Source organism: Dermochelys coriacea, chromosome 7, assembly GCF_009764565.3.
Source record: "Dermochelys coriacea isolate rDerCor1 chromosome 7, rDerCor1.pri.v4, whole genome shotgun sequence".
Taxonomy (NCBI): Eukaryota; Metazoa; Chordata; order Testudines; family Dermochelyidae; genus Dermochelys; species Dermochelys coriacea.
Window position 1 is genome coordinate 110,140,076 of NC_050074.1, and position 20,928 is coordinate 110,161,003.

The following is a 20,928-nucleotide window of genomic DNA, read 5'->3' on the forward strand; positions in this document are numbered from 1 at the left end:
CCCACCTCCCCCTGGTCCTTTAGAAAATCCCACCTTGTCTGTGTAAATGGGGGGGGGTATCCCTGGGCAGGTGTAGCACACAAAGAACTACCCTAGGGGCTGGAGTTAGAGGAAGGGGCTGTCCCGGGCCGTGCAGCTGCGATCCGAGGCGGCTCTCCCTCGTCTCAGCTGCTCTGGCCATTTCTGTCCGTGGGTCTAGCGCGGGGAAAGGCCGCTCAGGAGCCCGAGCTCCCGCGGCAGGACCAGGGCCTGAGCGGCCTGCGCTCGCCCGCAACGGGGAAAGGGAAGCGGCTGCCGGGAGTGTGCAGCAGCCGGAGCCTCCCCGGGGCAGGACCTTTTCCGGCGCGGCGCGGCGCGGCGCGGCGGCTGCTCAGCCTCATGGATGTGAACTTGCAATTCTGGAGCACGGAGGGCAAAGTATGGAGCGGGAGAGCCCAGCGGGGGGCAGAGCGGGCACGGGGCGGGGGAAGCAGGGGGGCAGCCCCGCGAAGAGGCGTTTCTGGCGGGGCGGGCCGGGAGCCGGCGATTGATCGCAGCGGGTCACGCCGGAGCCTGTCGCGGGGAGTGCGGGGTCAGCCGTGCGCACCGTGGCCCTGCGGGAAGGAGACTTTCTTTCCCCTGCCATTACCCCGCTCGCCTCCCTCCGCCGCTGAAGGTCCCAGGCCTTCGCCCTAGGAGCGGGGAAGGGGCCGCCCCGACATGCGGGGAACGGCTGGCAGCACACCCTGCCCTGATCTGCCTGTGCATCCAGGCAGTTTTACAGCTGTGTGCTTTCGGGTGACCAGCCCTCCCCATATCAGGGGCTTTGTCTTGTGTGCGTAACTCTGGTACCCCATTAAAAAGTGTCCCGGTTTTTCACACTTGCTATCTGGTCACCCTAGCTTCAGACGATGAGGTGCCTCGGTGGCTTTCGTCTCCTTTTTGGTTTATACAGCGCCCCGAACCCGTGATGTCACTGCAAAGCACACAGGTGAACTGCTAGAGATGCCATACCTGCTGCTCTCCAAATGAGGTGGGAAGGAACGTAACCATTGCCAAGTCACGGTGCATTTCTCCCCAGGCTCTTAGCAAGCAGATTTGCTTCGTTGCAAGTTTTATGAGCTCAAAGGCAACCCTCGTTTTCTCGCAGATAAAAGTTTTTCTCACCATAGCAAAGAAGAAAGGTGGCTCTTAGCTTGTGACTGTCATTCTGGCTACCAGATTGTAACAAAAACTAGGGGGTTGCTATTGCTAGTGGAAATAAAAAAGAGTTGAAAAAACAAAGAAGTAGACGGAGATTCTTGGTTTCTTTCTGCCAGCTACAAAAAAGAGCTAATTAAGCTGAACTGCAAAATATTTGTACAGTTTCCTTAATGTGTATTTTTATTAGTCTTTTTTCCAAAGATTTCTTCACTGGGCAGATATTTTGGACCCTACAATCTTACTGAAATCTAATGTAAGTATTTTACCTCTTTTTACAAAATTACAGTTTAACAGTTGTACCTTTGCACATGACTTGAACGGGTGGGTGATGTGAAGTGAGAAGTGTAAGCAAAGGCTGTTCTGCACAAGTCTCAAAGGATCCGCAGGAGCAAATCCCAACAGTGTTGACTCATCCCTTCCTTACTCTAACATAGATAAAATGCATTTCATAAGATTTACTGTAATAAGCCCTTACAGTTGGGGTGTCCACATTAGATATTAAATAACCCATAACAGTTATTGTAGGAAACTAGGATTTTCCTTGCTGTCCAGCAGACTTTTGTCCTTTCCTCAGTGTTGCAGCTGCACTGACGTTCAGGGTCTTGCATGGCAGCCATATAATCTGAAAAATTCAAATTAAAAATACATTGTGTTGCACCTTCCTACAAATTCTGCCTTTAGTATTATCTGTTAGAATCTGCTTACACTTTTGCAGTATAATATGGCAGTTCACGTTTTGGTGAAATTTATGATTGAATTTAGAGGCCACAAAAGTGAAGGAATAATAGCCCTGCCCCATGCCAGGTACAGTACAAGAAGGTGCAGTGTAAACCTTTGGGCATCTCTGCAGTTTGTTTCCAGTACGGGCCTGTCTAAATTAGGGCAATCTCCCCCGGCTGCTCTTTGAGCTGTTCCACTGCCTGGAATCTCTGAAGTGCTGCCTGCTGCAGCCCTGCCCGGACAGGCTTGTGAAGAGGTCCTCAGAGGACCCCCCTATGGCTGTCCTACACAATGTCTGCAATGGGGGAATTCTTACCCAGCTGGTTTTTAGGGCCCCTTTATGCCACATAAAAGGGCAGGGGGGTAGATCCACGCTGAGGGTAGATTCTCAGCTGGTGTAAATTGCCATACTTCCATTGAAGTTCATGGCCTTTCACCACTAGAAACCTGGTCCGATAAGGATTATTCATGTATGTAAGTGTTCTATTAATGAGGTAAGCCTCAGTGAAATCAGTGTGGCTACTTGTGTGGGTAAATATTCTGAAGGTGTGGCTGGTTGGAAATGTCTTTGCTCTATAACTTCTTGTGATTTATACGTAATATATTTCACCTCAGTAAATAAGATTATTTTTTGATGTTAGACTCAATTATCAGATTTTAAGGTGTAAATATTCAGGTATAAAGGTATTTCATTAATTATATAGAAACTGTCGCACAAACTTTTGTGGCAGAATTTTTTCCCCTCTGGTCTATTGATTCTGCTTCATTAGAAGCTTATCATGTATAGAGACAAGACATACAGCTGGGATATCTGCTACTATCTAGTCATTTTTGTCCAAAGTGATGTAAAGAAAATATTTCAGCCCTTTCTGTATATGTTTTTGAAAACTTTAATTCATATTTTTAAGTGCAAACCACATTAAAAAAAATCTGTGAGTTATCTTGACTGTGACCAAAAATTGTTTATATATAAATTTTTCTCAAGACCTACAGGGTTACAGCTGAAGTATGAAGTAAGGCAGAGTGTTGCAAAGGGAGATGATATGTTCATGATGCAAAGGGAGATGTGTTCATGATGAAAAGTAAGGTCACCTAGTAGTTCTCTTCTAGAAGATCCTTGGAATATAGAGCCTCCAAAATTAGAGTCCAATATTATACAGTCCCTTTTCCTTGTAAGTATATATGTATTTTTTATAAAGTGGTTAGAGGCAAAAAGGCATCCTTTCAAAATTCGAAGTTAAAACCTACTGAGGAAAATAGAAAGAAGCATAAACTCTGGCAAGTCAAGTGTAAAAGTATAATTAGAAAGTCCAAAAAATAATTTGAAGAGCAACTAGCCAAATACTCAAAAACTAACAGCAAAACATTTTAGTACATCAGAAAGAGGAAGCCTGCTAAACAATCAGTGGGGCCAGCGGATGATCAAGGTGCTAAAAGAGCATTGGAGGAAGATAAAGCCAATGCAGAGAAACTAAGTTAATTCTTTGCATCAGTCTTCACTGCAGAGGGTGAAAGGAAAGTTCCCAAACCTGAGCCATTCTTTTTAGGTGACAAATCTGAGAAACTGTCCCAGATTCAGGTGTCCATTAGAGGAGGTTTTGGAACAAATTGATAAATTAAACAATAATAAGTCTGCAGAACCAAATGGTATTCACCCAAGAATTCTGAAAGAACTCCAAATATGAAATTGCAGAACTATTAACTGCGGTATATAACCTATCATTTAAATCAGCTTTTGTACCTGATGACTGGAGGACAGCTAATGTGACACCAATTTTTAAAAAAGCCTCCAGAGGTGATCCTGGCAAACACAGGCCAATAAGCCTAACTTCAGGACCAGGCAAATTGCTTGAAACTATTGTAAGAACAGAATTATCAGATACAAAGATGAATATTTCAGAGTAGCAGCCGTGTTAGTCTGTATTCGCAAAAAGAAAAGGAGTACTTGTGGCACCTTAGAGACTAACAAATTTATTTGAGCATAAGCTTTCGTGAGCTACATCGAAATGCATCCGATGAAGTGAGCTGTAGCTCACGAAAGCTTATGCTCAAATAAATTTGTTAGTATCTAAGGTGCCACAAGTACTCCTTTTCTTTTTATAGATGAATATGATTTGTTGGGGAAGAGTCAACACGGCTTTTGTAAAGGGAAATCTTGCCTCACCAACCAATTAGAATTCTTTGAGGAAATCAACAAACATGTGGACAAGGATGATTCATTGGATAGTGTACTTAGACTTTCAGAAAGCCTTTGACAAGATCCCTCACTAAAGGCTCTTTAGCAAAGTAAGCAGTCATGGGGTAAGAAGTAAAGGTTCTTGCGTGGATCAGTAACTGGTTAAAAGATAGGAAACAAAGGGTAGCAAAAATGGTCAGTTTTCTGAATGGAGAGAGGTAAATAGTGGCGTCCCCCAGTACTGGGACCAGTGCTGTTCAACATATTCATAAATGATCTGGGAAAAGGGGTAAACAGTGAGGTGGCAAAATTTGCAGACGATACAAAAGTACTCAAGATAGTTAACTCTTCGCAGTCTGCTTTGGACTTACAACAGGATCTCACAAAACTGGGTGCCTGGGCAACAAAATGGCAGATGAAATTAAATGTTGGTAAATGCAAAGTAATGCATGTTAGAAAACATAAATCACAACTATACATACAAAACAATGGGATCTAAATTAGCTGTTACCACTCAAGAAAGAGATCTTGGAGTCATTGTGGATAGTTCTCTGAAAACATTGGCTCAATGTGCAGTGGCAGTCAAAAAAGCTAATAATGTTAGGAACCATTAGGAAAGGGATAGATAATAAGACAGAAAATATCATAATGCCTCTATATAAATCCATGGTTCACCCACATCTTGAATACTGCATGCAAATCTGGTCACCCCATCTCAAAAAAGATAGAATAGAATTGGAAAAGGTACAGTGAAGAATAACCAAATTGATTAGGGGAATGGAATAGCTTCCATATGAGGACAGATTAAAAAGACTGGGACTTTTCGGCTTGGAAAAGAGATGATTAAGAGGGGATATGATAGAGGTCTATAAAATCTTGATTGGTGTGGCGAAAGTGAATAAGCAATTGTTATTTACTCCTCCACATAACACAAGAACTAGGGGTCACCAAAGGAAATTAATAGGCAGCAGGTTTAAAACAAACAAAAGGAAGTACTTCTTCACACAACACACGGTCAACCTGTGGAATTCATTGCCAGGGGATGTTGTGAAGACCAAAACTATAACAGCGTTCAAAAAAGAACTAACTAAGTTCATGGAGAATAGGTCCATCAAAGGTTATTAGCCAGGATGGTCAGGGGTGCAACATCGTGCTCTGAGTGTCTTTAGCTTCCGTTTGCCAGAAGCTGGGAGTGGACGACGGGATGGATTGTGCAATGATTGTCTGTTCTGTTCATTCCCTCCGAAGCACTTGACATTGGCCACTGTTGGAAGACAGGGTACTGGGCTAGTTGGACCATTGGTCTGACTTAGTATGGTCGTTCTTATGTTGTTCTTACGTTAAAAGTTCAATTGTAATGGAAAGCTGTAAGGTCCAAAACTTCATTTTAAACTTGTTAAAGTTAAGATGCTGGAGGATCTGATGATGTAGTGACTCGTATTTACTTGGCTGGTTGACCTATGTTGTGTTTTCATTTAAAATTAGACATTCAGCTGCTTGTGAGGAAAACAAAACAATATCTCTGGTGTGCAAGCCAGCAAACATGCACGTGCATAATTTTAACCAAATAGTTCCATTGACTTCAGTGGGACTGTTCACATGCTTAAAGTTCAGCACACGCATAAGTGTTTGCAGGTTTGCCACCTAAAATAACTCACTGCACCTGATAATGCTATAGACGGAGGGATTGACATAAATAATGTGTGTGCGCATAATCTTGAGGCCACTGAACTGGTATAGTTCAGATCAGCATGTATGTGTAAAAGCATATGAGCATGATGATCTAATTTTGTATTTACAAGCACCAGGCCAGCACGGAAGGGCTGTTACAACAGAAGTTTCGGATGGAGGAGTGGGGATGGGAGGAAGGTATTGGAAAAGAATGACTGATCTTTATTTCTGGTTTTGTTTTTTTAGGAAGAAATAGAAAAATCCAGATTACTTTTACAAACCGGTGCTCAGACTCTTCAAGAGCCTTTACGGGACAAAAAGGTATCTAACACATATCTTCTAATAAACTGTATATGTTTGTATATATCCCATTTGAAGTATTTGATTTTCTTTTAGCAGCCTTATTTAGCTCTTGGAGCTTGGGGGTTTTGCCTGAGTGATAAACGAGGGTCCTTCTTGCTGGACTTCTAAAATGACTTCTTAGTAGCAGTTTATATACAATAAGATTTTAGGAATGTCATTTTGTGGGTCACTCTGAAGCCTAAAATGCCTGAGTTGGTGTGAAGGGATGGAAACAGCTACAAGCATGGTTGAGAGCTCTTTTTGTTCAGAACATCACCAGGTTCAATCATCGCCAGGAATTGCAATCTGTTGCATCCAGTTTTTAAGTTCTCAGCATCTGTTGGCATTTTTACACGCATGACTGTATGACTGATACCCGACCACACAGATTCAGCAACTAGTTGCTCTTACAGTAGAATCTTAGAGTTACGAACTGACTGGGCAACCACACACCTCATTTGTAACCAGAAGTACACAATCAGGCAGCAGCAGAGACACCGCCCTTCCCCCTCACTACCCCATGCCACAAAAAAAAAAAGCAGCAAATACAGTACAGTACAGTGTTAAATGTAAACTAAAAAAAAATGAGGTTAAAAAAAAAATTTGACAACATAAAGAAACTGTTTCTGTGCTTTTTTCATTTAAATTAAAATTGTTAAATGCACCATGTTCCTTCTGCATAGTAAAGTTTCAAAGCTGTATTAAGTCAAGGTTCAGTTGTAAACTTTTGAAAGAACAATCATAACGTTTTGTTCACAGTCACAAACGCTTCAGAGTTATGAACAACCTCCGTTCCCAAGGTGTTCATAACTCTGAGGTTCTACTGTAATTAATTTGGACAGACTATTTGCTGAACCCAAATGATGTATGTAAGAGTTATACCTGAGTGTGTGTCTATTTGAGTACTTTATAGTATTCCTTATGGAAAATAGAGGCTACATACTTCATGAATGAAACAGCTGTCATGACTGTATTAGAAAAGGCAGGTACTGAGAGAGCCTGAGATACATACGGGGCGCAAAAAACATTTAAAAAAGCTTCAAAAAATCTGCGTTACTACCCAGATTTTCAGTCTCTTACAAGCTGGTAGAAGAATTCCTAGGGTAGCTGCTGACCTTAATTTTGGACTCCAGTTCCATCATCCAAGAAAGTATCATTCATTTGTGCATCATTTTGTTCTCTTAAAAAGTGCCGGAGAATCATAGGAATCAATCCTCTTGATAACCTAACACTTCTGCTCTCTCCCACAGCTCAGACATAGAGTCTGTACATTCCTGTCTGATGTGAACTATGCAAAATCTTTATTACACTTATTTTAAATCATCGATGCTTCATTGTCACATGGGCTGCAGATGAACTGCAACTATTCCAGCTTGGTCTGTCCATCAGTTCTCATAAACTAAGCAGTGGCAGGCTTGGTCAATACTTGGATGGAAAACCTCTGTAGAGAATCTTTCTGCAGGAAGTAGTACTGAACTGGTGATTCATCAGGTGGAATTCTTTGGTTCATCACTGAATCACATGTCCTAGCCTGGTGTTAGATAGCGCTGTGTTGCTAGAGGTGCTGTCTTTGGGATGAGATGTAAAATTAAGTCATGACCACTTGTCATTATTAAGATTTTCCTGGCCCTTTTTTGGAAGGGCTGGTGTGTTTAGATTTTAAGCCAAATTAAGAGCTGGTGGCATTCTATCCTAAAATTCCGTTGCTATTTCAGCTGTATTTTTACTCACTTTCCGACCTGATGGTTTTGTATGTTCTAATGCTGTTAGACAACAATACACAACATGTCAGGACAGAAAAAAAATAAAATATTGTATTCAGTAGAATCCGTGGTGGAATTTTAGGGAGAATATAATCAAACGGATGTGTGTATGACATGCTATGTATAAATTTCAGTTATTGTTACAGAAAGATTATATAGAATAAACAAAGTTAGAAATAAGATTTTAGCCATTAAACTTCTTCTGAAGTGCCATTGCTAATCTTATTTTCAAATCATGCTAGGTAAAACAAGCCTGGAAGCTAAGTCTGGTGAGTTTATAAAAGATGTTGGAATTTACTTCTCATATTTTTCATTTAGGCTGCGAGAGATGTCCTAACTTTCTTTTCTTTTTCTTTAAGTCCTCTGTGCATCCTGGTACTGGCGAGATAATTCCTCTTGTGTTTAGACCACCAGGTCAGTTGCTGTAATAGAAGCTTGCTGCACATTTTTGACAGGTTTCCAATGACCGAAATGCTTGGGGGCTCTTCTAGTTACAGAAAAATGAGGCCACTGTTATTCATGTTGGTTATATTTATCTCAGTTGAAGACTATTCCAGTAGTCCTTTAAAGAAAATTGATTTGTATACACCTTTCACATAGTTCATCTGCTCTGAGCAGTGTCTGCACACCGACTCCCTAGGGGGAAGTATACTGACCAGTCACTAGTTTTTGGCACCATATGAACAGTACCCAAATCTCTTAATGTATATTGTGGTGCACTGGGTTTTCCCTTAATTCACACAGCTGTGGTCTGACACAACCTGCTTTGCTCCAGGCTGGCTGGAGTCCGTCCTGTGGGTAGAATCTGGTTGGGGTCATGGAATATTAAGCCAGGATTGCACAGAGTTTGGATGAGACACAGATATACTTTCACAAAGGCTATTTATTCATTACCTAATGTAACCTCTCACTTTTCTTATGCAAATCTTGTCACCACAGCTGTCTTTTGGGAGGGGTGAAATGAATTCCCTATAGTTATCAGAGTAGCAGCCGTGTTAGTCTGTATACGCAAAAAGAAAAGGAGGACTTGTAGCACCATAGAGACTAACAAATTTATTTGAGCCTAAGCTTTTGTGAGCTACAGCTCACTTCATCGGATGCATTCAGTGGAAAATACAGTGGGGAGATTTATATACACAGAGAACATGAAACAGTGGGTGTTACCAAACACACTGTAACGAGAGTGATCAGGTAAGGTGAGCTATTACCAGCAGGAGAGCGGGGGAGGGGGGGAAACCTAAGAGACTGCTGAATTGGAATTAATTTGCAAACTGGATACAATTAACTTAGGCTTGAATAAAGACTGGGAGTGGATGGGTCATTACACAAGGTAAAACTATTTCCTCATGTTTCCCACCTGCCCCCCCTCCTTCCTCAGACATTCTTGTCAACTGCTGGAAATGGCCCACCTTGATTATCACTACAAAAGGTTTTTCAAAAAAAAAAACAAACCCACTGTTTGAATGACTATTTTACTTTTCTATTAAATGGGAAAGTAAATATGCATTGATATATGGAAGGGATATATAGCTTGTTGGGCCACTAAGGGCGAATGAGGGGTCCACAGCAAGAAACTACTAGTAATAGCTCTCCTGCTGGTAATAGCTCACCTTACCTGATCACTCTCGTTACAGTGTGTATGGCAATACCCATTGTTTCATGTTTTCTGTGTATATAAATCTCCCCACTGTATTTTCCACTGAATTCATCTGATGAAGTGAGCTGTAGCTCACGAAAGCTTATGCTCAAATAAATTTGTTAGTCTCTAAGGTGCCACAAGTACTCCTTTTCTTTCTATAAAGTTATGTAGCTTTCCATTAGCACTGTTGCTGTGGGCTGTTGCATTTTGTGAGAGCAGTATCTTGGCAATGCTTCTACCTCCTGATTAGGGAATGAGAGACAAAGGTCAAACCCCAGTGTTTTCTTTTGGACTAGTCATATTCGTTTCCTCTCCCCTCATCCCCAAGCCAACTACCCAGCCCCACAAGTTGATTTACTAAAAAATTTTGTTTCTTCTTTTAGCTTTCCTGCCCTTAGTCTCCCCATTGGTGAGTAATAATGGAAGATTGCAACGGATCTATGTGTGTATTTATAATTATCTGAATTTTCAGAAGCGGTGAGTCATTTTAGGCATCTCAATTTCTGGGTGCGAGATGTCGAGTTGGATACCCAAAAATCGAGACACCCTAAACCACTGGTCACTTTGCTTTCCAAACATTCAAGAACATTGTTCACACATGAAAGTCAATCATTCAAATGTCTTCTGTCGAAATTCATGAGCCAGTTAGAACAAGGCCTGACTTTCCTATGTTTACCCAGAATTGAATTTAGAGAAAGACACAGAAAGCCTCACACTCTGCTATTTGGATCCAGAATATTATCTGTTTGCAAATAAATTGCAGGGTGCCAGTGAAAATACACATGGGCGGAAAATAATTCTTGTAATAATGCCCCCAAAGTTTATGTACTTGGTATATATGTCACAATTTGGGGAGCTTTAATAGATAGGGCTAGATTAAACCTTGGCATAAACTAGTACCACTCCTCATTGACAAGAGTTGTGTATTAAATGAAGTGTGTGTTGCACATCCCTCTCCGTAGATTTGAACTCCACTCATTTGATAACTGCTACATCTTGGTCAACATCATGGATTGAACTAGGGATCTCCAGAACTAAAAGCATGACTCCTGAGAGCTTGAGCCAAAGAGTCAAGCTCTGTAGCTGAGAGCTGTGACAGACCCGTAGCCTGTGGGTCAGGGACAAGTAATGCACATTGACCCCTGTGGGTTACAGTTGCACAGCTTATGCCATAGCTGAATTTGGTCCATAAATCTCAAAATGTAGCAGCTGGAAAGTAAATCCTTAAGGATCAGGCCTGGGATCAAATTAGGCTTAGCATCTGTACCCTCCAACGAAGACTGAGTATCTGACTCTTGTTCTTCCTTGTATCTAATATTTTATGATCTGCCTTCATTTGTTTCCCTTTGTATCCCACAGCTGTGAAAGTGTCTGTTGTTCCTGGTGTGAGAGTGTGTCACCCAGCTAGTCTCATACCCACTGTTTGAATGACTATTTTACTTTTCTATTAAATGGGAAAGTAAATATGCATGGATATATGGAAGGGATATATGGCTTGTTGGGCCACTAAGGGCGAATGAGGGGTCCACAGCAAGAAACTACTGGTGTCTTTGCACAATAGCTCCCCTAATAAGCCCCTGTCTTGCCTGAGGCCTTTGGTGCTATTGTAAATAATACTAAATAATAGATTAGTCTCCTTCATACTTAAATCAGCCACTTCTGTCCATAGGGCCCTGGATTCATTGAGACTAACTTTCCCTTGGTGTTTTCCTCATAGGTTTTTGCTAGTTTACTACCACACAGAGGAGCAAAGCAAGCATTTATTTGGCAGGTAACCATTTTCATTCTACAGTTATAAGTCTGTTACCCAAGATTCAAAAATACACAGTTGTTTACATTCTCCTTTTCTGCAGTTCCTGTTTCATGCATACGCTGCTGGATTCACCATAGCAAATGGAAATGCTACAGCTAAAACTGAAGTATGTGGGTTTTTTAAAATTATTATTTTTTAGTTGCATGATACCACTTTGAACATGAGCTGATGAAATTGAATTTACATAGTGTGTGTGTTCTGACTTTTAGGAAATGGCATTGCCACAAAAGCTGCCACAAAAGCAACTCCTTCTGAGCACAGGTGCCGTCTCTTATGCAGCGTGTATGGGAGTACGTATTTGCATGATCTCAATAATTACTTTCTGATACTCTGGCGTGGGGGACTGATAATGGGATTGTCACAAGGCCTAGTACCCTCCAAGTCAGTTCTTCCAGAGCCCAAAGTCACCCTAGCTAATTTCCTCCCAGTCCTGTTGGGTATAGAAGATTGCAACCTCTGTTACTCTTGATCAGGAATGCAAGCCTTTACCTTTGCTATTTACTCATCTTCCTCTGCGGTTAGAATTTAGTAGCTTTTTTCCTGCCAGTATTAAATTTTGTTTTTATCATTCTCTATCTCTGTTAGTCTAGAAAATAGAGAAGAAATCACAGAATGAACACTGGTTCTACAAAACATAAACTAATTTAGCAGGTCATCATGAAATATTACTAGTTAAGTTCTAGATCCAAGTTTTTAGCTTACATCTACCTTTATAACTGACTGAATTTAAATGCCCGAAGCCATGGTAAAGTTTTGGATTTGACGCTATGAACTTTGGGAATATTCAGTTTGGGAGTTTTGGCCTCAGTCTGTTATCAGATTCAAGGTTTTAGATTTATGAGGATTTCAGACTCCAGGGCTGTTCAGTCACCACTAAATTCAAGCACACAACAAGTATATCTAAGATTTATTGAATTACACTATAATTGGCAAAACTTTGTGTGTGTGGTGATATGTATTGCTAAGAAAACTTAAATGGTTTTTAGTTCATTTTCCACACCTAGATACCATAGTGTCTGGGTGCTTCATAAATATCTAGACAGATTGTTCATATATTTTTATTCCCATTCATAAGCTCTTTTTAATATCTGTTAATTTCACAATTGACATTTTTATAGCCCATGTGCTGATACTGAGTAGTAGAGACTACTGTCCAGAATATAATTATTAAATACCATTTTTCTTTGATAAAGGTTTCATTTCCCCTTTTTTCTGTAAAACGTATAATCACAAAAAACCCCATTTATTAGAGAAAATTTGTTCTCCTTCAAATTGTTAAACCACATTCTTTTTTTAACAGCCTAGTTTTATCAAAAGCATTTAAAATACAAAGCCACAGGTTGTTTTCTTTTTCCAATCTGTGGTCCAAATTTCATTATTGGTTTAATTATTAACAGAATATGTGTTTCTTCCAAATTTCTTAGGCATTTCCTCACTTTCTCATGACACAAAATAGACTGAATAGTCCTTCTATACAAATGTTCTTCAGAAAAATTTTACCCATTCCACTTCTTGGTAAGTAAAAGTAAATTGAAAACAAATAGCTGTGGATTTGTTCTTGTATCTGTTACAGCCCATGTGTGGCCGTCAATCTGCCTTTAGAACTTCTGTATCTTTATATAGACCCAAACCAGGATATAGCCCTTAGTCTTCACCTGTTGCCTTCACTGGGTACTTTATTTTCTGCATGAAAATTAATGAAAGTTATATCTAGCTATTTTGCATTCTCTGTTTAAAGGTCAGTGTTATGAACTGTCATAAAATCCTAGGGCATTCTCCTTACTTCCATATACAGGACATGCAACCATTTCTCTTGAGGAAATAAATTCCTGTGCATTTTTGTGCCACAGTTTTTCTCCGATGTGCGACATCTTTGTCAGTGAAGACATTATCTCTGCAGCCACTGTTGTGGAAAGAGCGAGTCTCATTACAGCAGATTCTTGTCAACTTTGTAAGGCTGTTAGGCTAAATTTGTCACTGGCATAACTCCACTGAGGTCAGTGAAATTTCACCTGGGATGAACTTGGCCTGTAATTTAATGGCTGAAAGTTGCGTTCATTACTGGCATATTATTTCCCACCGCCATTAAAAGGAAGTGGCAACCTTTTTTAACGGAAATTTATAAGGTACAATAAATACATTCCATATAACAGACAGGATGACAACAGGGCATGTGGCTTCCCGACATGTTCTTTGGATCTGCTTAGAAGCCCATCTGTTTTGATGGAACAGAAATGAAAATACTGAGAGTCCAGATCTCCCAAGTTCTGTTTCAAGTTCTGACACTGACTCTCCTCCCCTTGGACTGGTCACTTAGACCTGTCTCCTCATCTGAAAACATATTTAATGATAGGAATGTTGAAGGTAATTGGTGACTATTGGTCTTAGTGTTTGAAACAAATTGTGCTGACAACTTTATGGAACAGCCCTTCAAAAAGTTAATGAAAAGATAAACCTAACATTTCAAAAAGGGCTAGCTCCCCAGCATTCCTCTGGTATGTTTGGCCCATGCTGCTCTTCACAGTTCTTCAGTCACCTTCAGAGTTGAGAGCTTATTTTTGGTAAGAGTTTTGTTATGACAGCTGAGGCAGGAAACCCATTGGACTCTCAACTCCTCATATTCTGTATCCCCTTGTGTCATTAGCCTAGGATCACAAAACTTTTTTCAGTGGCTGACACTACACTGGATATTTTAAGACAATGGACTGCTAAGTCCAGAAGGGAAATGAAATATTCTTGTTGTGTACCAGGTGAATGGGATTGCTCTGAATTAAAGCATTGAGGCACATTTATTTGAGGTATGCGGCTGGGGAGCAAAGTACATAATTGAGTTCTGTTGATCATATCACTGAGCAGTATGCAGTGAGCATTGGACTGAGACTTGGGATGACTCCGTTCAATTCCTATCAAGTACGACTTGCAGAGTTCATCCCAGAATATCACTGGAATTTTAAAATGTCCATTAATTATAAATGTCCTAATATTGAATTGGTAAAATCTAATTGGGGCAAAATAACTTTAAAAAACAAACACACACACACACACACACACACACAAAACCTTTTTACTTTTACAGCTTGCCTGAGTGCATTTAATGTGATGATTGTCCGAGAAACTGAGTATGAGAATGGAATCGAAGTTATGGACAAGAATGGCAAGGTCGTTGGAGTGTCACAAAAAGCTGGGTTGAAGGTAGGCAAACCAAGATATGTTCATGCTGGCTTGTTTTCACTCCCAACAAAAAGCTGGCCTTAATATTGAGAAGAGAGCGAACTAACTGTATTGGAGCCAGGAACTTCTGTGTTTTAATCCAAGCTTTTCCACCGATTTGCTCTGTGGACTTGGACAAATTCCTTGAAGCCTGGCTTTGTGCAGGTTTACAGGGGATAGACGCCCCCTTGATCTCCATGCATCTGGTGCAATGGCCAGCCTCAGTGGCACAAGCACGGCATTTTTTCCTTCCTTCTAACCCTAGTGATGCAAACTACCACGAAAGAAGAGAGAAGGCTGCCTGTGGGTTAGGGATGCCGGGGGAGATGGGTCACTTTGAATCGATGAGAGCAGGTGCAGCTCAGTACCTTTAAAAGGCTACTTCTGCAAGGATGAACTAGTTTAAAATAACTTCCATGTCAGATGAGCTGTATAATGCATCAGTGGGAACCTTCCCTTTTTGAGATAACACAGAATCCACAACTGGTATACTCACCACTTGAAAGAGTTTAGTTTCCCTTTTAGAGAGAAATCCTACCAAAAATTTTGACCCTTCACTTAACTGTTGCACAAAAACAGTATAGCACTTAAGAAAATGGGGTTCTGGTCCATGACTAGGTATGGTATTACAAATAATAAGTTACCAAGACTGAAAACAAAGGCGCATGAGTGCAGTGTGGGAGCGTCAGGTAGCTCTAACTTGAATCACATTTTTCTTAGGCAGTACAAGAAACAGCTTTATCAAGAGCAGCCTTTTTTGGGACAGCAGTTATTATTCCGGAGTCTCTTCTATACTTCTTGCAACGGTAAGAGGTTCTGCTACTGCGGCGTGTGGCTGTCAAGTTCTGGGGTGCAGTCCAGACTACTGAGGGTCTGTGTCACCACCTGCCCTGCAACCTTGGGCGCCTCACAATGCTTTGCTGCTGCAGCCCCCAACCTGGAACGCTCACAACCAGGCTATAGGTCACACCCTGAATCTGTGTACAGCTGTAGCGCTGGTCTAACAGTTCTGACCCCAGCAGCCTGTCAGCAACACACCACTCACAGTTTGGCTTCCACCCGCCTTGGTTACTGTTTGCTGCGTGACCCCAACAAACTCCCAGTCCCAGATTTCCCCCAGAACATGTGTTCTGCACTGTCCAGCCCTCTCTTGTACAGTTCAGATATTAAAGGTCCATTGCCTCTGTAAAGGGACAATATTCAACAGTTTGCTGCTTTAACTGGAGTCACCAAACAGTTCAGTTTAAACACAACACTGGATTGGTTTAGATTATCACATGTTCCCAGCAATATGGCCGACCAAATTATCAGGTCAGGATCTTTTTTCTTCTCCCCACCCCCCCCCCCCCCCCAAAAAAAAAAAAAAAAAAGGAAGTCCAAGGGATGGTTCCTTTGTCTTCTTAGGTGAAGAAAAGACAGATCCCTTGGGGATTTCTGCCTCTTTCTTTTAGAGTCCAGTTAACCTTTGAAGTGGATTCTTCTGAGGGTTGCCCCTCAAAGCAAAATTTATTCAAAAAGTAAAGAAGGCAACATGGAGTCTGGTTGTGAAGGAGGCTCTGTGCTCTTTCTTCTCACCTGTGTTTGCCGAAATGCAAATTTGGTTTGTCTGCTGCCATCTCCTCTCTCTGCTGTCTCAAGGACCCCGTTTACTACTTATATTTAAATTGAGGTAAACACACATTTCTTCGTCCAAGATACTTTTGCCTGGGCAGGGCTGTGTGGTTTTGACCATGTTCTAAAAACATTATACGGGGGATTTCATAACTTTACATATAATGTTGCTATTTATGTTTCACCATGATATTAATGACCAGTAACTTGTTAGTTTTCAAATAATACCTCACAAGACACATTTTGTACAAAGATTATTACAATAGGGTGTGAACAAGGTGCTTTCAGTCACAGCGGAGAGGGCATTAGAATTCTTATTGACTATTCTGACTTCATTGCTTGCTTCTATTTTTCTGCTTGAGTTTTACTTGTATTGCTACAGTGTAGGCTTGCAATATAGACCATGCCGAGGAAGGAATTGAAGTGAACTGAGAAGTTATACCAGAAGAATCCTTGGGTGGGGTTCCTAGGTGCTTAATGTAACATAATTAATAAAAACATCCTGCTGTTTAATAACTGTGTACAATGTGAAAGTATCATGCTTCCAAGAACTGGCTAAATAGAACAGCAACAGACAAAATGATCCAAGAAAAAAAATCTGAATTAAAGGACTGAGGCATTTCAAACGCATAATGGTACCTTCTGTTTTCCCTTTACATGTTGTTGCTTATGTCCCAATCCTGTATTGTCATCCATATGTGGACAATAATGTAGGATCTGGGCCCAAAATAGGAGTAAAGAAGACCACGCACATGGTAGGGAGCAAGGGAATAGCAAGAACCTAAGTTATATAATAAAACACCAGCAAGGAATGTAAAATTATTTCACCTACTACAGCACAATAGCTTTAATTTTCTCCTGTAAAATAGTATTTAACATCCTTTGTTTCACTAGCGATTCTGTTTTGACAGTTAAGCATGTCAGGTCTGCCTTGAACAATAATTTATCTTCCCAACTCTTTTGACAGCACAAACTTTTTACTCAGAAATCCACACGCTTTGACTCCACTGAGACTGCTTATGACTGTTTCAGCATTGGGTGCGTTATTACCAGTTTCATTCAGTGTATTCCCGCAGTTGGGAGAGGTATGTCAATTTATCCAAACTGTGTTGTTCCTGTTCTCTAGATAACTTTTTAGGACTGATTGCTATGTGGAACATCTGCTATGTGTGTCTACTGCCTACACTTTAAGATGAGAGCAATAATCAGCAGGATTAAAATTACTACAGTACTAAAAGTGATCAGTGGTTTTAAATTGTGATTCTGCTTGTCAGATTCCGTGGATCCCAGACTCAGCGTACAATGAATTTGTGTTGAGAGTAGTTACTATATGTACCTCATTCAAATTAGTCTTCTCAATGCACCATGGTAAGCTGAAGCAAACAATGAAGCTGCACTCCTGGAGTCCTCCGTGATGAAAAAAAACCCTAGCAGGGGAGTTTTGTTTTTTCCAGTCCTGGAGTTGGCAAGGGTCCTCTTCAGAGGCTTTACTTATCATGACAGTCCTTTTTTCCTCAAACTGAAAGCCAGTATATCAAACAAGCAAACTGGAGGGTGGGTTACATTCTCTTCCTTATAACTCCCTGAGTTTCATAGAATATCAGGGTTGGAAGGGACCTCAGGAGGTCATCTAGTCCAACCCCCTTCTCAAAGCAGGACCCTAATCCCCAGCTAAATCATCCCAGCCAGGGCTTTGTCAAGCCTGACCTTCAAAACCTCGAAGGAAGGAGATTCCACCACCTCCCTACGTAACCCATTCCAGTGCTTCACCACCCTCCTAGTGAAAAAGGTTTTCCTAATATCCAACCTAAACCTCCCCCACTGCAACTTGAGACCATTACTCCTTCTATCATCTGTACCACTGAGAACAGTCTAGATCCATCCTCTTTGAAACCCCCTTTCAGGTAGTTGAAAGCAGCTATCAAATCCCTCCTCATTCTTCTTTTCTGCAGACTAAATAATCCCAGTTCCCTCAGCCTCTCCTCGTAAGTCATGTCTTCCAGCCCTCTAACGATTTTTGTTGCCCTCCACAGGACTCTTTCCAATTTTTCCACATCCTTGTAGTGTGGGGCCTAAAACTGGACACAGGACTCCAGATGGGGCCTCACCAGTGCCGAATAGAGGGGAATAATCACGTCCCTCGATCTGCTGGCAATGCTCCTACTTATACAGCCCAAAGTGCCATTAGCCTTCTTGGCAACAAGGGCACACTGTTGACTCATATCCAGCTTCTTGTCCGCTGTAACCCCTAGGTCCTTTTCTGCAGAACTTCTGCCTAGCCACTCAGTCTCTAGTCTGTAGCAGTGCATGGGATTCTTCCTTCCAAAGTGCAGGACACTGCATTTGTCCTTGTTGAACCTCATCAGATTTCTTTTGGCCCATTCCTCTAATTTGTCTCGGTCCTTCTGTATCCTATCCCTACCCTCCAGCGTATCTACCACTCCTCCCAGTTTAGTGTCATCTGCAAACTTGCTGAGAGTGCAATCCACACCATCCTCCAGATCATTAATGAAGATATTGAACAAAACCAGCCCCAGGACCAGCACTTGGGGCACTCTGCTTGATACCAGCTGCCAACTAGACATGGAGCCATTGCTCACTACCATTGAGCCCGATGATCTAGCCAGCTTTCTATCCATCTTATAGTCCATTCATCCAGCCCATACTTCTTTAACTTGCTGGCAAGAATACTGTGGGAGACCATGTCAAAAGCTTTGCTAAAGTCAAGGAATAACACGTCCACTGCTTTCCCCTCATCTACAGAGCGAGTTATCTCATCACAGAAGGCAATTAGGTTAGTCAGGTATGACTTGTCCTTGGTGAATCCATGCTGCCTGTTCCTGATCACTTTCCTTTCCTCTAAATGCTTCAAGATTGATTCCTTGAGGACCTACTCCATGATTTTTTCAGGGACTGAGGTGAGGCTGACTGGCCTGTAGTTCCCCGGATCGTCCTCCTTCCCTTTTTTAAAGATGGGCACTACATTAGCCTTTTTCCAGTCATCCGGGACCTCGCCCGATCTCCAGGAGTTTTCAAAGATAATGGCCAATGGCTTTGCAATCATATCCACCAACTCCTTTAGCACCCTCGGATGCAGTGCATCTGGCCCCATGGACTTGTGCTCGTCCAGCTTTTCTAAATAGTCCTGAACACTTCTTTCTCTACAGAGGGCTGGTCACCTCCTCCCCATACTGTGCTGCCCAGTGCAGTAGTCAGGGAGCTGACCTTGTTTGTGAAGACAGAGGCGAAAAAAGTATTGAGTACATTAGCTTTTTCCACATCCTCTATCACTAGGTTGCCTCCCCCATTCAGTAAGAGGCCCACACTTTCCCTGACCACCTTCTTGTTGCTAACATACCTGTAGAAACCCTTCTTGTTTCCCCTATTCCAAACAAAGGGAGATGTTTAAATCAATACCTCATTCTCCTCCCAGCAACCTTGGAAACTAGATGCCCAGCAGTCCCTGAGAGGGAGTGCCAATTGAGTACCTTGGAACTCCAGTCTTACGCCCTGAACAAAGAGAGGAGTCTGGGATTTCTTCCACAATCATTTTCTCTCCCTCAGCAACCCTGTTTGAGGAACTCTTCCAGAAAACTCTAACATGGGATGATATAGATCCAGGAGGAGTCCCTTACTAATATTAAAGGTCTAGTGTACCCTGTTACATCTTTTACAGTGACAAAGGTAGACTAGAGTTGATGGAATTTCTGAAGTCATGTGATGAAAGTACAAGTGGCTTGTTCCTTTTTCCTCTTTATGATTTGCTCACCACATAGGGGAAGTTACCAGTTATAGTATAAGAGCCACCCAAACTATATTAAATGGCAACTGCCTGATACTCCAAGTTGGAGACCATACTGTGGTCTAGATAATGCATTTCTTTAAATGTGGGGAAGATAACTAAACAAAATGGTAGCCAAAAACCACACCTCATTCAGTCTTGTTTTTAGTTACACTTTATTACGATGTTTTAAGTTATGTAAAGTTTGGCGTAGATAGAGCTTTGACTTGTATGTGTTAGGACCCAAAGTAACACTAATGACGTAAGTCTAATCCTCTTGTTTATATTTCAGATAAAACGAGATGACCTTGAAAAAGAGATTTTGACATCCACAGAAGAAACTGTGCTTTTTTACAACAGGGGAGTTTAGGAAATGGCTTTAACTTATAAGTGTGCTTTTGATCAAACTGAATTTGTACGTCCATACAAGGCTTCAAACCTAAATCAATCTGTCTAGTGTATTTTTGAATAATGAAGTCATGGGGAAGGCCTTCAGATTGGGCTTAGAACAGTACATTTTCAAATGGACAGACTAATCTAAACCATCTGCAAGATCCACCATAGAATCCTGTGTGTGAAAATAGCTTAATAATGCCTATACTTTATATGTGATTAACTCCAGAAAGAGAAAAATATTGTATAACTGTACCCATCAGAAACATCCAGCATTCTGTACTTTCTCCTACGGCAATGTGGTTGATTCCCTACTTATTAAAACCTATAACTGCATATGACTTAAAAGGCTTTATTTTTCCTTTGTTCCCTCTTTTGAAATACAACAAAGGGAAGATGACTGGTAAAAGGATAAACTTCAGTTGGGGAAGGGAGGTGTTTTCCCTTCTTACAAAGCTTTTAATGCTGCTTCACACTTAGTGACTGAGGTGGCAATGTAGTATTAATATTTTCATCTGAGGAGGTGACTTTGAGCCCATAATGTAGGGTAAGAACAAGATTCCCCCCTGCACCCCAAAAATAGAAGTCAATAGATTTGATCAAGGGATAAAAAAAATAAGTGACATG

At 41.3% G+C, this 20,928-nt stretch overlaps 1 protein-coding gene across 3 annotated transcripts; it reads left to right on the top strand.

The window, feature by feature from the left end:
• Nucleotides 1-125: 125 nt before the first annotated feature.
• Nucleotides 126-20,640, top strand: SFXN4 (sideroflexin 4). Of its 3 annotated transcripts, none has more exons than XM_038408821.2 (14): nucleotides 126-417; nucleotides 1,370-1,435; nucleotides 5,996-6,070; nucleotides 8,097-8,123; nucleotides 8,214-8,268; nucleotides 9,877-9,902; nucleotides 11,211-11,264; nucleotides 11,347-11,412; nucleotides 11,516-11,596; nucleotides 12,731-12,821; nucleotides 14,383-14,498; nucleotides 15,237-15,322; nucleotides 17,095-17,212; nucleotides 20,201-20,640. In XM_038408821.2, the coding sequence occupies exons 1-14, from the start codon at nucleotides 379-381 to the stop codon at nucleotides 20,276-20,278; spliced, it is 978 nt and encodes a 325-aa protein (XP_038264749.1). In that variant the 5' UTR covers nucleotides 126-378; the 3' UTR covers nucleotides 20,279-20,640. The 3 variants fall into 3 exon arrangements, with proteins under 3 accessions (XP_038264749.1, XP_038264751.1, XP_043374840.1); XM_038408823.2 differs by lacking the exon at nucleotides 126-417 and adding an exon at nucleotides 485-970; XM_043518905.1 differs by lacking the exons at nucleotides 126-417; nucleotides 1,370-1,435 and adding an exon at nucleotides 2,356-2,376.
• Nucleotides 20,641-20,928: the final 288 nt, after the last annotated feature.